General features: G+C 50.2%; 1 protein-coding gene across 4 annotated transcripts in view; it reads left to right on the forward strand.

The window, feature by feature from the left end:
- LOC143016111 (RNA binding protein fox-1 homolog 2-like) overlaps nt 1-12,956 on the forward strand; it is a 33,228-nt gene that overhangs the window by 10,218 nt on the left and 10,054 nt on the right. For 3 of the 4 annotated variants that reach the window (XM_076170252.1, XM_076170254.1, XM_076170253.1), the window contains exons 3-6: nt 9,005-9,211; nt 9,483-9,647; nt 10,295-10,348; nt 10,503-10,595. In XM_076170252.1, the coding sequence (XP_076026367.1) occupies nt 9,005-9,211; nt 9,483-9,647; nt 10,295-10,348; nt 10,503-10,595 (519 nt within the window). Of the gene's footprint in view, nt 1-536; nt 813-9,004; nt 9,212-9,482; nt 9,648-10,294; nt 10,349-10,502; nt 10,596-12,956 lie in introns of those variants that run through there. The other variant, XM_076170256.1, reaches the window with a different exon arrangement.

Raw genomic sequence — 12,956 nt, forward strand, 5'->3', positions numbered from 1 at the left:
CAACGGCGAGGTGCTAAACTGTCAACAGCCGTGTGAGAATGATGTGATCAAAGGAAGAGCCTGGAGAGCAGCAGAAGCCCCGTGTGTGCGTGTGTGTGGGGGGGGGGAGAGAGAGAGAGACATCCTCTCCCAGTGGTGTCAGCAGCCCCAGTTAACTCACCTACATAGAGAGAGAGAGAGAGAGAGGGGGAGGGACTGCGAGGGGAGGGGAAAGTTTGCAGGTGTGACAGAAGAAGAGAGAGAGAGAGAGAGTAGGAGGGGAGAGCGTCATGTTATCTGGGTGAGAGAGGGACGGAGAGAGAGAGAGAGAGAGAGCGAGCGAGGAAGCAAGGGATGAGCAGGCAAGGGCACAGCAGTAAAACAGAAGGCTGGGGGTAGAGGGAGAGGAAGGAGCAAGTGGTAGAGAGAGAGAGAGAGAGAGGAAGGGGAGGAGGAAAACAAGCGAGCGAGAGTGACGGGGACAGAGGCCAGAGGAGGAGGAGGAGGAGGAGGAGGAGGAAGGGAAGGAGGAGGGGGGGAGTTGGCAGGCAGACGGAGCGAGCGGGGGCAGAGAGAGGGAGATTTTGAATCTGGGAGACAGACACAGGCAGGAGAGACTGAGCTGGTGAGGTGACACGAGCTCAGAGAGGGAGAGAGAGCGAGAGAGAGAGAGTGTGTGTGTGTGTGTGTGTGAGTGAGTGTGTGTGTGTGTGTGAGAGAGAGAGAGAGAGAGAGAGAGAAGGAGCAGAGTGTGAGAGAGGAGAGAAGAGACGGCAGTTTGAGTTGTTGCTCAGAATACGATGATGGGACTGTACTATCCTTCCTTGTTGTCGGTGAGTGTTGATCTTTTCATATCCTCCTCCGTGTTTGTCCTGCGTCCTCGCCAAAAGCTCTCATGCACACACGCCGCCATCCGACTTGACGGGACGCGTCACCGAGCGTGAAACGTTGATTATGCGCTGTACTGGGCTCTGACCCCCTTTCCTTTTCTTCCTCTGCTGTTGCCGGAGCGTCGGGGATGTAGGGATGTAAACACGCAGCCTTGTCGGTCGCAGCCCGGGCGCTGCTGTGGCTCATCTCCCGTGTGGAGATGCGGCGCTGGAGGACTGTGTCGGCGGCGGCGGCCACCGTAATAATTAGCTGTGGCGATATGCATGAGCGGCGGTGTGTGTCGCGCGGCGTTGTCGTGGCATCTGTTCCCCTGCCCCGGGGCGAGCGGGAGCACGCCATCCACAGCCCCTGCCACGCTCGCCGCTTATTTATGCTCTGAGGAATCCGGCTCGGGCGGGCGTGCGGTCTTACGTGTCCGCACAGCCGGGGCCAGCGACGAGCCGGCCCAGGCAGCGGCAGATCTGCACAAGTCTGCAGGAGATTTGTGAGGTGAAGGAGTGGAAATAGTGAAGGGATAGAGGAGGAGGAGGAGGAGGAGGAAGGTAAGTAAGGAAAATCTTTGTTCTTTATGGCCCTGCAGCTGTCTGTGGACGCTGCTCAGGCCTGTGAGTGAAAGGGACAGGTGTCCACACAACAGTTGTCCCTCTCTCTCTCTCTTTCTCTCTCTCTCTCTGTGTCTGTTCCTCTCTCCCTCCTTCCTGTCCTCTCCTCTCCCTTCTGCATCTCTCTCTCTCTCTCTCTCTCTCTCTCTCTCTCTCTCTCTCTCTCTCTCTCTCTCTCTCTCTCTCTCTCTCTCTCTCTCTCCTCAGCTCACACCTCCTCACTGTAATTTCTGTGTCACACGTTCGCAAACACACAGAAGCTTCAAGCACGCAGTGGGCTGCAAAGTTGGTGGATGAAGTGTCACGTTCATATCATTACATTTCACTCGCTGTGAGTCAGCCCGTGTGTGTGTGTGTGTGTCTCTCTCTGTGTGTGTGTGTCTTCTGCTTTTGCTTGCTTCTCTTTTCAGCTGTACCTTTTGGAATCCTGCTCTCTTTACTGTTTGACCTCTTTTCTCCCTCTCTCTCTCTCTCTCTCTCTCTCTCTCTCTCTCTCTCGCTCTCCCCGGGGCCCTGGCAGCTGTTATCTCAATGTTTTCCTTTAAAGAGCCCCTGGAAGAGGGGGATGGGTTGGAAAATAGAGAGAGAGAGAGAGAGAGAGAAAGAATGGGAACCGGAGAATGGAAATTGATTTTATTATGTTATTTGTTAAGGCGACGGGCCGCCCTCACTTTAGCAAGGAAGCCCGAGGCTGAAGTGTGCGTTGAGACACATTATAGGTCACACAGCGCACACACTCGCTTTGCCCGGTGACGCAATTTTCGGAGCAAAGAGCTGACTTTGCACTTCTTCTGTGTAAGTGTTCAGAGAATGATTGCGTCGCAGCGAGGAGGAGGGGCGGCCGGGGGAGGGGGGAGGAGGAGGAGGGAGGAGGGGGAGGAGGCGAGATGAGATGAGAACGGCACTAAGCAAATTAAATCCTTCAATTTATTATGTTTTTTTATAGACTTTATGCAAATAGTTTTGGCTTGAGAGAGAGAGAGAGAGAGAGAGAGAGAGAGAGAGAGACTGAAATATGTTCTCCAGCCCCACCTAAGCGTGCACCCTGAGGCGGGGGAGAGACGCCTACCTGCTACAAAACACACACACACACAGTCGCACACTCTCTGCCACGCTTCCACAAGCTGCAAATGGGTCGCTCTCCCTCTCCTCCCCCCCCCCCATCTTGTTATTGATTCTTTTGCAGGGTTAACAATGATGGTCGGTTAAATGATCCCAATGAGCCGTGTTGCCGTGGCAACTCGCGTGAGTCATTCATTTGTGCAAGATTGCGAGACGGTTTTTGGAGGCGCGAGGAAACGGCGATGGAAGAGCCGCGCCAGGCGAACACCTTTACACTACACCGCAAAACAGAGGGAGAGAGAGAGAGGGGGGGGGAGAGAGAGTTATGAAATTGCTGAAACTGCTGCGGCGGCTTTATGCCTTTAGCCTCCATTTGCATCCATAATGTCTGTGAGAGCACTTAGCCTGATGCGTCTAAAGAGTCTGTGTGTGAAATGGATAGGGCGGCCGCTCTGGCCCGCTCTGTGGACAGCTCTGTTGACTGCGACAACACTGTCCTACGGCCCGGTTGTGTGGCGGTTGTGTACATTTCCAAACTGCGTGGGACGAGCAGCCGAGTGTCGTATTGTCTCAGGGCCCGAGCTCGCCCGCCGCCAAACGAGACCGACTTGTTTGGCGGTCATGCCTGATGTATCGGAGGAGGCATGTCCACGCCGAGTCAATATGCGTCTGCATGGGAGTGTGTGTGTTCACCTGCACGTGTGTTTGCTCGCGGCGGGGCGAGGGATTAATGAGGAGTATGTGGGGACAAACAACGCTGTCATCTTTATTTTATATGCCCTGTTTACTTTTCATAAAATTCTGTGGTGGAGCTTTGATGTCGCTCCCGGGAAGATGATGTGTGTGTGTGAGCTATAATGGCCTTTCGTGAGTGTGTGCTTGTATATGGAAGAGGAGTTGCCTGCTATGGTGTGTGTGTGTGTGTGTGTGTGTGTGTGTGTGTGTGTGTGTGTGTGTGTGTGTGTGTGTGTGTGTGTGTGTGTGTGTGTGTGTGTGTGTGTGTGTGTGTGTGTGTGGCAGGAGGAGACCCTACAAGGAAAAGGGTGGGGGTGGGTTGGGAGGGGTTTGTTGACAGGCAGATATATGACCCTATAAGGAGATGGAGAGGAACGTGGGAGGCGGAGCCGAGGCACCGGCGATAAGCTGCTGTCTATGAGGCGGAGGGTTTGATTGACACACGCGGAGGCGGGGACGTGTGTGAGGGTCCCGTCTGGATTTTATGAAGCGTAAAAAAAAGCAAAGCAAAGCGCAGAGCAGAGAGTGGGAGGAGAGGGAGAGAGAGCGGAGGAGGAGGAGGAGGAGTGATGGAGGAGAGCGGGGGAGGAGGAGGGGGCTGACGTGGGATGGAATAATTTAAGGAGAGGGGGGTCTTCTGGCTCATCGGTATGCCAGACACATAGTAAATGTTTCTCCAGCTGTTTGCAGCCCGGGTAACAAACCCAATGACGGCTCCGAATCTGACGCAGCTCGCTCTGTTTCACGCGGCAGCTGAGCCAAAATGTGAGCCGCCGCCGCCGCCGCTTAGGAGTGCGAATCACATTTTCCGTCGTCAAGTTTGTTGAATTAGGCTGTAGAATAATGGCTGCAGGCCCGGGGAAGAAAGAGTCTGAAATGTCATTATTCATGTGAAATGACCCAGTGTTGCCCTAGTTAGCTCCTAGCCATGCTCCTCTCTCCTCTCTCCTCTACTGTCTCCTCACCTCCTCCTCCTCCTCTTCCTTCTCTCCTCCAGATGAACACATTTGATAACGTGCCTCCTCAGACGCACTTGCTGCTAACTGACCCGAAAGTAAGCCAGCTACATCAACCACTCTGAGTCACTGACTTTGCCTGACACGCACACACACACACACACACACACACACACACACACACACACACACACACACACACACACACACACACACACACACACGTGCACACAACCCCTGACGCCTCTACAGGGGCAGCTTACACACAACATGCCGGCACGGGAAAAACAACAACTCGTACACGCCGACAAACAAAACGTACACAAAAACCCGAGCACTGACACGAAGGCATTACACGTCTCCCTGTCTGTCTCCGGGGCAGGACTTCTCCTCCGCGTCTTTGTGCTCCGTCTTTTATCCCGCCATCTCTATGCATTTATTCTTTTATTCCCAGACCAATCACAAAGGCCACTCGCCGCCAGCTTGACGGCTCGAAAGAATACGAAGGGGGGGGGACGAGCGTCACGCAGCCGCTCATTATTTGTGTTGTTGACACGGCGTATCAGGTGGACAGAAAGCTGTTGAGATGCAGCTTTAAGTGGAGCTCCTGAAAAGACCCGTCGTCAAATACAAACACACAGTTGTCGCGTCGCCGCTGCTATATCCGTCTGACAGAAAGGAACATCAACAACAACCGGGTCGGTCCGCTCTCCCCGCGCCAGCCTGTCGAGTTTGAACAACAACCGTCAAAGCGTCACCTGAGCCAACGTGTTTACCGTCTGCACCGCCGCCTCGACTTCATCTGCATTCGCCCATAATTCCGTTTTTTTGAGAGAAGTTTGTGGTGTTAAACTTTAAGTCACTTTGTTGTATCTTACGTTGTGCGTTCAGTGTGAACTCTGAGCCAACTGCATGCAAGTGTGAGCTGGGTCAGGTTCGATTGTTAGCTAGTTGTGTAACTGGCTTACAAGATGAAACGAGCATTTACAGACTGCTTAGGGCCTCAAGGTTCTTCAACTCCACCTGTGTGACGAGCATGCAAAGTAAGTTTCATGGCGTATTCTGCTTACCGGAATGATGAACACGTATATCCACCAGGGGGCAGATGAGAGGCAAATCCCTGGCTGACACGCCGCAAAACAACGTCTTGATTTAACACAACTGAAGCGATGTCGCACACGTGTCTGCGCTCGACTGAAAAGTGTTTCTGGTCTCAGTCGGGGTAGAATCAAAGTTTTAAAGTGCCCGTGAGTCGTGAACGTTCCAAGCGGAGCCACAGTTAGCTTGCGGTCTGACGCAGGGTGTGCCGCTTGTTTTCCGAACACTTAGTAGTTTATTGACCTGATGGAGGCAGAAGCCCCTCCTCTTTCTGACTTGCTAATTTCCGTCCCTGTAAATAGTAATGTATAATTACACCCGTCGACTCGGAATGTCGCCTGGGTGACTTCTCACTTAGACCAAACTGTTCTCCCGAGATCTCAACTTAACCGATACCAAGCCACGGACGCCATGGACTCCATTTCTTGGAGGAGGCAGCCGCATGTCTAGTTTCTTCTTTGCTGATTGTAATGCAGGTTAGCTTATTCCAGCTGATCCAGAAGGAACTACACCCTATCATTTTTACCCTAATTTATCAGTATTTCTGTGCCGTTAAAAACACTTGGTTAGGATTCATTTAGGGTCCAAATTGAATAGAAAATCGAAGTGAAATTTGTCAACACACTTGTCAACCTTTATTACTGTGAAAAAAATTAATTAAAATGAAGCAAACTTTCATTTAAAAAGCTGGTTTGAATGTCTTGCACCATAATTGACGTCTCCTTCTTGCTGGATTTGCTATTTAATCCATGTTAAGAGCCCGGGTTCAGTTCTTCTACATCCATGCTATTTGTCTTATTTTTCTAAGCCTGCTTTGTGCCGGCTGTGAAGGTCAAACTGTGATTCTAAAGCAAAGATGACTAACTAGAAAATCCAGGCAAACACAGTTGTGCGGAGGAGCCTCACAAAAACTAAAGTAAGGAAGTTGGGGATGTTCTCACAAAGAAACACTTGAACATGGAGACGAGAATAGACGTACAGCTGCAGGGTTTAGATGAGCGAACGCAACCCGGAGCTGAAACCCTGAATGAGGTTCAACCGGAACGCTCCGATCGGCTCTGCGACCGCCAGGCTTAGAGGACGATAGCAGAGGAGAAGTCTCCACGTCTGTATTCTGGCCGAGGTGGAGGTCCCTCTCCTTCTCCTTCTTCTTCTCCTCCTTCGTCTTCTTGGTAGGTACGAAACGAGGATGTGCGCGGCGTTTGGCTCAGGGCCGCGGCGTTGGTTGGAGATATTTATAGACGGGCATTCACTGTACGTTAGGAGGCAGTGGAGACGGTGGGATGCACGGGGAGATCGTCAGCGGCCAAGTGGCAGCATATCGCTCCTGTCAGGGAGAAGGGAGAAGTGCAAAACATTCTTTGCACCTATTGTTGTTTTCTTTCCTGGTATGAGAGCTGAGAGCCACCAGGTATTAGCAGATTCCTGTTCAAGTCATCAACAAATGAAGAAAGCTGTTGTTCTGAATGTTCCGTGTGTTCGTCGTTGGGTGTGTGTGTGTGTGTGTGTGTGTGTGTGTGTGTGTGTGTGTGTGTGTGTGTGTGTGTGTGTGTGTGTGTGTGTGTGTGTGTGTGTGTGTGTGTGTGTGTGTGTGTGTGTGTGTGTGTGTGTGTGTGTTGCAGTGTAGATTTCCAGTGTCGTTTCTCTGGTTAGTGTCTGATGTGGCGATGAGACGTGACAAGCTGTGTGAAATGTGCACTGCTCATTTTCATACACCGTTCATTTCAATACGACTGGACAATTATGGTTTTTAAGAGAGAAAATAAGAAACATTTATATAAAGAAAAAGGGAAAATTTCAGACATTTCCTTTTGTATTTTTCTGCACTTTTACCTTACACCCATAGAATCAGTTAGAGTGAATTAAATGTTTGGTCCGACACACACGGGGAGAATTCATGTGTATTATAAAATCTGTCTGCTGCTAAAGTTTACCCTTAAAATTTATATCTATGTTTGCTTTGGTTAAATAAACCGGTGGCTCTCTAATAACTCTAATTATACCTCTAATCAAAAGTGTGATATTTGGATTATTATTTTATTATTATACAAATTAGTTTAGAGTCATTATAGTTTATTACTTATGTCAAAACTATAAAGTCACTTTTTATCTATTTAAAAAAATCTTCCAATATCGTATTTAAGCACAAAACCTGATGGAAAGTGTGAAAATAAATCCACATCATAAAGACCTCTTTATTTAAGTGAGTCCCCATCACACACACAGCGTTTAGCAAATCCACCTTTACATCGAAAAACATTAAAATTAATGTTTAATTATCGTCCTAATGTAATGAATGTACAATATTATTTACCGGAGAAGAAGATAAAGGAATGAGCGGCTGCTGTAAACATGACAGCTTTGTTTGGCCGTCATACAGGGAATTATTATGGAGGTTTAGTTGCATTTAATTGCTACAAATTCACACAGCGCTTTATTTATTTTGTTGTAATTGTTGTACAAAGTTCCTCCTCATTAACGACGACACACAGGACAGGATACTCGTGTGTGTGTGTGTGTGTGTGTGTGTGTGTGTGTGTGTGTGTGTGTGTGTGTGTGTGTGTGTGTGTGTGTGTGTGTGTGTGTTGCAGTGTAGATTTTCCACTCACACACACACAAACACACACACACTCAAACGCACACTTTGTAACACTCCCGAAGGGACAGAGATCTATTGTGCAACTCAGCAAAGCATCGGTCCAGCCCATCAGTCATTCACTCACCTACACACACACACACACACACACACACACACACACTTTGCAGCCAAGCAGATGTCCACTAAGCATGGAGTGTTTTCCTCAGTGTTTTGTTGTTTATGGTTGTGAAAAAACAAATGTTAAAGTACGAAGACCTTTACTAAGGCAGCACCTGAAGAGAGAGAGAGAAACAAGAGGAGCTGGGATTGGCTACTGTGTGTTTTTGTAGCTACGGATCATCTCAGTCATCACCTTACACACACACACACACACACACACACACCCCCCCCCTATCTATCTATCCACCATCCCCCCCTCTCCTCTCTCTCTCCCTCTGTTACCTTTTAGGGTAGCGATGCCCCACTGCCAGCAGCCAAGGAATGTGTTCTCCCTCTGTGTGTATGTGTGTGTGTGTTGTGTTACAGTGTGCGTGCTGCTTGTGTGTTTTGTGGGTGCCTGTATTGTTCTCCTACGCGCTCAAATGTCCTCAACTTACACAAGTATTTCTGGGACGGTGCTGCATGCGAGCACCCAATACTTGGGCAGGCTTCCTGGCTTAACAGTTGGTCTTTGTGAGCGTTTACGTGTGTGGGCGTTTGCATGTCAAAGGTGGTTTGTGTGCAGAGGCGTTTGTGAGTGTGTTTTGCAGGCGTTCGGCGCTCGGCGTTGTGCAACACTCTGAGCACGGAGGCATCTGACCCTCAATAATAGATGTGGCTGCAGTGAATATTTAATGGGGGGGGGGCTGTGGATACACGCACGCAATTGCACACACACCCACACACACACACACACTGAAATAGAAATATAATATCCACGCCTGTGTGACTTTTGGGCTGAGGCTCTTGGCTCTGGGGGGAAAGTGGTCTGTATGTGTTCGGGTGATGCTCTCCGTAAAAGATCCGGTGGACTTCTGCCAGCCACCTACTTACCTTTGACTCCCTTGTCTCTCCTCTCCATCTTCCCTCCTTACCTTCCTCAGGGCTCTCAGGATAGTGCCGGCGGTCAGGAAGGTCTGGTTCCCCCGCCGTTCTCCGCATTCCCCCCACCTCCGCCGCCGCCTCCCCAGAACGGCCTGGCCCTGGATTACGGGAGCAGCCTTTACGCAGCGGGGGCCGTGCAGGGCCCCGTGGAAGCCGGAGGAGCCGCCAACGCCTCTGCCAACGCCCCCAGCAGCCTCAGTGCCCAAGTGAGTGCCAGCTTCCTCCTCTTTTGCATCCCACATCAGGTCTTTTATGTTTGCCTAGAAGAGGGCGCCAAGAGTGATCTGTGGAGGCGAGAATGTGGAGGAATATGTGTCATGGATTTAAATAAGACATCACTTTCACTTCCCTCTTCCTCCTTCCACTTCTCCCCATGTGGCTGCGCTTTGTTGTGCATGCTCCTCACCCTCCTCTCTCCTCTCTCTCTCTCTCTCTCTCTGGCATCTTGGTCCCTCTCTCACCGCTCCGTCCCATCAGCCCGACGGCTCGTCTCAGCTCGATGGTCAGTCAGGCGTCGGCTCAGGCGTCGGAGGCGGCGGAGGGGGCGCCATCGATGACCCGGACAAAGGGACCCCCAAACGCCTGCACGTGTCCAACATCCCCTTTCGGTTCCGAGACCCTGACCTGCGGCAGATGTTTGGGGTGTGTAAGCAGACAGATGTTTCTCCGTTACGTAACAGCAACCAAACATCTCTCGTCTCTCTCTTCATTCGACTGTATTTATATGACTTTATATCATTAATAATAATATTTTCCTTCATTTTATTATTAGCACTTTCTTCATCTGTTATCTTTTAAATATTTTCCCTTAAGCACTCTGAATTATCTCGCAAATGAAACGAGTTATATAAATACATTTCCTTGCTTATCTTAAAATAAAGCCTCCCGGGCCTCAGCAGCCTCTTCCTCTCTGCTTTCCTCCCACTATCTTCATTTAACGTCGATATTAAAAGATGCCTCAGTCGCCACTTATTAGACCGTGATATATTCAGAGAAGAAGCTAAACCGTGGATGCATCTTTTTGACATAATGCAGAGGATTGTGTGTCTGTGTGTGTGTGTGTGTGAGTGTGTGTGTGTGTGCTCGGTGGTGCTGTGGGAGGAGAAGCACTGTAATGTGGTGCAGAGCAGAGAGCACAGGCAGGAAAGAGATGATGGAGCTGGCCCGGTGCCAGCTCAGCAGAGATGCACATTACTGACCCCCGGTGGTGAGAGGAGGGAACTGCACCTGGCTTTGCTTGAATGTACAATCAATTTTTTTTCTCTCCCTCTTTTCTGTTTCTTTTACAGCAATATGGTAAAATCCTGGACGTGGAGATCATATTCAATGAGCGCGGGTCAAAGGTAGGGTGCCGTGGCAACACATGGAGTCATCGATCTGCTGCGGCACGCTCAGAGAAAAAGAAGCTTGAATGCTGTTTTTTTTGTCTCAACCCCTCCCTCTTTCTCCATCCTCTCCTCTCCTCCCCCCTCCTCTCCTCTCCTCCGCCGCTCGCAGGGCTTCGGCTTTGTAACGTTCGAGACGAGCGCCGACGCAGAGCGAGCCCGAGAGAAGCTCCACGGCACGCTGGTGGAAGGACGTAAAATCGAGGTAATTCACGCCCCCCCCTCCCCCCTCCTCCTTCACTCTCCCTCCTCCTTCTCCCTCCCCCCCCCCCCTCCTCTTTTTTGGGGGGAAACGGTGACCATTTTCCTCTGTTCTCCCTCCATGTCCGACACTTTTTGAGAATGAGTCTGTTCTGGTCCAGAGAAGGTTTCCGGGGCGATGGCTGTATGTGTTGGACTCTAACCCCCCTCTGGCTTCACTCTAGCATGGTGCCATGGTGCCGCACACACAGACAGCACTCTCCTGTCAATGTTTATGCTGTCGTCGTCGTCGTTGTTGTTGTTGTTGTCGTCGATGTTCTCGTCGTCGTGGGCTGTCCATTTTGCACCCTGATCTTCAGCTGTATGGGGCTCTTGTTTGCAAAGCATGCTGGGTGGAGTGGCTTCACAAACAGGCATGGCCGGAGCAGCAGAAGTCACTCTGACGCCGCTGGGATGCTGACGATGTCTCTGCTTCTATATCAGCATGTAGGATCTCTTTCTTTGTGTTTCCCCCCTCCCCCCCCTCTCCACTGCACCTTTTCCATCTTCCATCACCACCATTTCTTCCATGATCATAGCGAGCGGCCATTTTGGTTCATGGTTGTGTTCACGGATGGGAAGGGAGGCTCGTTTGGCCTCGCCATGACTTTCCTCTGACGGGAATGTGCTTGCTGTCGTCTGTAAGAGGTCATGTTGCATGGACGGGACGGGAGCTCGGGGGTTCAGGTGGCGTCTCGCTCTCACTGTAAGGCGGCGGGGGGTTTGCCTCTGGGTAGCAGCTTTGTGTTTGATGTGTTAGAGAGACTGATGCATGATTGATCTACTGATGATGTTTCCGAGGGCAGTTTGGGGAATGAGACTGCCCTGAGAAGTGTGATGTCATCATGATGCTTCAACAAGCTCCACTGTTATCATGGCACACCTGGGGTTAACCAACTGTTTACACGCACGCACGCACACACACACACACACACACACACACACACACACACACACACACACACACACACACACACACACACACACATTGCATCTCCTGAAAAGAACACCAGATCTCATGGAAGTGCATTTTGTCGTAACATTTTTTTATTTAATTATTATTTCTCAGCATGAGCCCCGATTTCAGTTGCAAATGGCCTTGAAGATCAAACGCACCACCTTCTGCTCTCTCTGCTCTCTCTGCTCTCTCTGCTCTCTCTGCTCTCTGCCGTTTGCTCTGGCTCCTGATTTGGAATCACGCTTTTATATTCCTTTATTCGCTACTAAAGCTCCTCTGCATGGTCTCAAATTTGTCCTGCACTCCTCTCTCTCTCTCTCTCTCTGTCTCTGTGTGTGTGTGTGTGTGTGTGTGTGTGTGTGTGCGTGGGTGTCACATGGTGGGTGTGCAGAATTAGAACCACAAAGGAAGAATGGACGAGTGAGGCGAATGCGTTAGATAGTCGTCGTTTCCCCCCTTCTCTCTCTCTCTCTCTCTCCTTCTCTCTCACCCTCACCCAGGCCAGTCTGTCTGTCTGTCTGTCTGTCCATCTGTCTCGCCCTGTCTCTTGTGTGTCCTCATGTCCGCGCCTGCACCTGTGATCCTCCTCCTCTGCTCTCCTCTCACACACACACACACACACCCCTCCCTCCTCCCCTCCCCTCCCCATATATCTGTCCATACATATATACCTGTCCTGTGATGTAGCCAGCTAGCATAAACATTGGAAAAAAGGGGGAATTAGTTTGATTAGTTTGATGATTCTAAGTATAATTTGGGTTTTATTGGGTCGTGTCCTTAATTTGTGACATTTCTGTTTCCATTTGTTTGCTCCTCTCTCACTCCTCCTCCTCCTCCTCCTCCTCCTCCTCCTCCCTTCTGACCTGTGTTTGCAGTAGTGGTTAGGTTGTTGTAACGGCTGATCCTTGTAGGTGATTGTTGACCCTCCCTCTCTGCCACAGGGTGGGGAGGGGGCGTGGTCTCTCATTGCCTCGTTGGTTTGTTTTTCTTTTCCTGTTTTGTTTATGTTTCTTTTTTTTTCTCTCTTTTTTTTGGTTCATCATTTCTTTCTTACATATATTTTCTCTATTTCCCTGATGATTTTTGTATGTTGTTGTTGTTGTCAGTCTCCACGGTAACTGCTCGCGTGTCCTCACGCCGTTTCCCTGGCAACGGTAAGTTGTGTACACATGGCATCATTTTTGAATGACCCCTCCCCCTCCCCCCCCACCCCACCCCGTCCGTCCAAATAAAGTAATCTGCACCCAACACCCAAATGAAGGACTCCTCTACTGACGGGAGCTTGATTGATTGATTGATTGTACGAATCTGACTGGCTAATCCTGTGATTGATTGATTGAGGGGGGTGGCGAATGAACCGATTACGAG

This window comes from Genypterus blacodes, unplaced genomic scaffold (assembly GCF_046128005.1).
Source record: "Genypterus blacodes isolate CSIRO-AG114 ecotype Tasmania unplaced genomic scaffold, CSIRO-AGI_Gbla_v1 ptg000216l_1, whole genome shotgun sequence".
In the NCBI taxonomy this organism is placed as follows: Eukaryota; Metazoa; Chordata; class Actinopteri; order Ophidiiformes; family Ophidiidae; genus Genypterus; species Genypterus blacodes.